This window comes from Arachis ipaensis, chromosome B08 (genome assembly GCF_000816755.2).
Source record: "Arachis ipaensis cultivar K30076 chromosome B08, Araip1.1, whole genome shotgun sequence".
Taxonomy (NCBI): Eukaryota; Viridiplantae; Streptophyta; class Magnoliopsida; order Fabales; family Fabaceae; genus Arachis; species Arachis ipaensis.
In genome coordinates this window covers 67,789,605-67,791,971 of record NC_029792.2, presented here as the reverse complement: position 1 = coordinate 67,791,971, position 2,367 = coordinate 67,789,605, and the positions used below count along the sequence as shown (strand labels likewise).

At 32.6% G+C, this 2,367-nt stretch overlaps 1 protein-coding gene across 1 annotated transcript; it reads right to left on the bottom strand.

The window, feature by feature from the left end:
- LOC110265922 lies at positions 397 to 2,322 on the bottom strand. Its single transcript, XM_021109488.1, has 3 exons — positions 2,269 to 2,322; positions 2,052 to 2,159; positions 397 to 1,146 (listed from the first exon to the last, which is right to left on the bottom strand). Exons 1-3 carry the CDS (start codon positions 2,305 to 2,307, stop codon positions 760 to 762), a joined length of 534 nt encoding a protein of 177 aa, XP_020965147.1. The 5' UTR covers positions 2,308 to 2,322; the 3' UTR covers positions 397 to 759.

Sequence of the window (2,367 nt, the reverse complement as noted above, 5' to 3'; positions counted from 1 at the left end):
CTCTTTTACGTGTTGCTTATAAATTAGAATTTGCAATCCTTTGAAGTGTTGTCTATTTGCAATAAAATACAACTCTTTTACGTGTTGCTTATAAGTTGGAATTTGCAATCCTTTGAAGTGTTGCCTATTAGTTTTGAATATGCAACCCTTTAAAATATTGCCTTTTCTTTTGGATATGCAACCTATACAAGTGTTACCTTTTCTTTTGAATATGCAACCTATGCAAGTGTTTTGTTTGGTGTGGAAGGAAATAACGTTGCTGCTATATTAGATTTTTCTCTTTTATTTTTTAATGATTTTTCTTTTATTATCACTATCGTATAAAATTAATTAATTTATGTTTGAGAGAAAGCAACAGAGAAATAAATGACTGAAACATAAATTTGAAGGGGAAAAAATGAAAAGATAAAGATATGAAACAACTCCCTTGACAATTTCTGTCATTCCTGCGAATGAAACAGCAGTTACTAGAGTCTGTTGCAGTGACAACACGCATCACTCCCCAACATAGCCACATTATTTCAGCAATGAGGAAAAAAATTTCTTCCTCACAGTAGCACAACGCTACAAAAATAAGTAATTAAAAAGGAAAAAGAAAAAAAGATGATTGATTAAAAATAGCAAGAGTGTATTGCAGAAGCCACCATGAAGTAAGATGGCAAAAGACAGAGAAAGCAAAGGCCAAAAATGTTGATAGTCCATTCCCAATAAATGATAAATCACAAAAATTACTGCAAATTTTTTTGTTATACCTGGTCATTACTTTGGATCAGGAGTTGATGAGGAAGGACGATCGTTGCCATTCGAACATTGCTTACTATTTATATCATGTGTTGATTCCTTGGCTCGTAATAAAGATAGTGCTTCATCAATATTTGTGCCAAGAGAACTCTGTTGCAAGAGAAGCTTCACAAGATCCTCCAAACTTTGGACTCTATCTTTTGTCTCATGAAGTTCAGTTTTCATTGAACTTATAGTCTCTGCATGTTGCTGCTTAATTTTAGCAATCTCCCATTCTTTTTGCAGAGATGTTTTTGTGATTGTCCTCCCATAACATCGAACTCTTCCTGGTTGTTCTTTGCCAAATACTGCAGTAAATGCTTTCTCGGGAGTGTCTCCAGCTTCTTGGTGGCTCTTAAGTTTATCCTATTAAAAGAAAACATAACAATTTTAGCTTGTTCCACTCACTTATTCTCATGCTTCTTTCCAAAACAGCCTAAAAGTAAAGGTGTTATGTCATGGCTATTTCCTCGGTTCAAGAAGAAGCATAGCAAAAATGTGATGATGAGTTTCCCAAACAGAACTGAATCTGAGAAAGTTTCTCATGTTCTTAAGGACATGTGAATAGTTTCAATTGAGACACTCAAGAGGGAGTTAATGGAAGCGAATGAGAGTAGGGATGCAGCATTAATGGAAGTTTCTGAGATGAGAACTTCATTGGGGGAACTTTTAATACTTTTAATAATGATATAATGAACATATTAAAAGTTAAAACTTAGATTTTATGTCCTTTACCAGTCATGTCCATATCAGCTAACCATTAAATATAAATAGATGACAGAAATTAAAGGATAATTTGATTAATTTCAAACCTAAAAAAGCAAGTTGTCTTAAATTAATGCCTACCAAATCCCAAACTCTAAAAGGACACGGGACACTATTGTGAGTTTGTGACAAGTCACTGTTATTTTAATTAGAATTAAGAGGTAATATATCATTTAACATTTGTATCTTTGACTTCTCGCCTGCTATATCTAAATAAATTAAAGCATAAGCAATTCAAGAAGAATCCTCCTCCAGGGGGAATTGACTTTGAAGGCTCTAAAATCAAGATATATACATATTACATACTATAACAATACATTTTTTTAGTTTAAACCCTCCGGTGGGAATCTTAAGGGTAGAAGAGAATCCAGGATTTTATATTCAGGATAGGATCTTAAGTTTTATACAGGACAATCTGACTTAAAATAATACTGTAAATTAAGGTAGTTTTAATTTAGATCAATTTGTAAATTAAGGCAGTTCTACTTCAACTTATTATGACTTACAATAACAGCTTGTGTTCCTGAATCAAGCTCTTTTCCTTTTCGTCCAATTCGAGTTGCAACAAACACATCAACCTGTGATGGGTCTTCTTTGTTCTCATTCATTTCATGCTACAAGTAAGGGAAAAGAGTATTAAAAATGGCCAAAAATAATATTTATCTAGTTTTAAGATGGTCATTATACAACAAGAAAAAACTTATAAAAAATCAAAATTATTACCATTTCATTACGCACTCTTGCAAAATTTATAGGTCCCATTCGATGTTGATGTTGTTGCTTTTTACGATTTTCAGAATTTAAACGAGATAGAGCCTATAC

Bases quoted from the DNA above. Each gene is read 5' to 3' on its own strand.
- LOC110265922 (XM_021109488.1), bottom strand. From the start codon at position 2,307: ATGGGACCTATAAATTTTGCAAGAGTGCGTAATGAAATG. The intron at 2,160-2,268 runs GTAATAATTTTG...CCTTACTTGTAG, and splicing joins CAAGAGTGCGTAATGAAATG to CATGAAATGAATGAGAACAA. The intron at 1,147-2,051 runs GTAAGTCATAAT...TTCTTTTAATAG, and splicing joins CAGGAACACAAGCTGTTATT to GATAAACTTAAGAGCCACCA.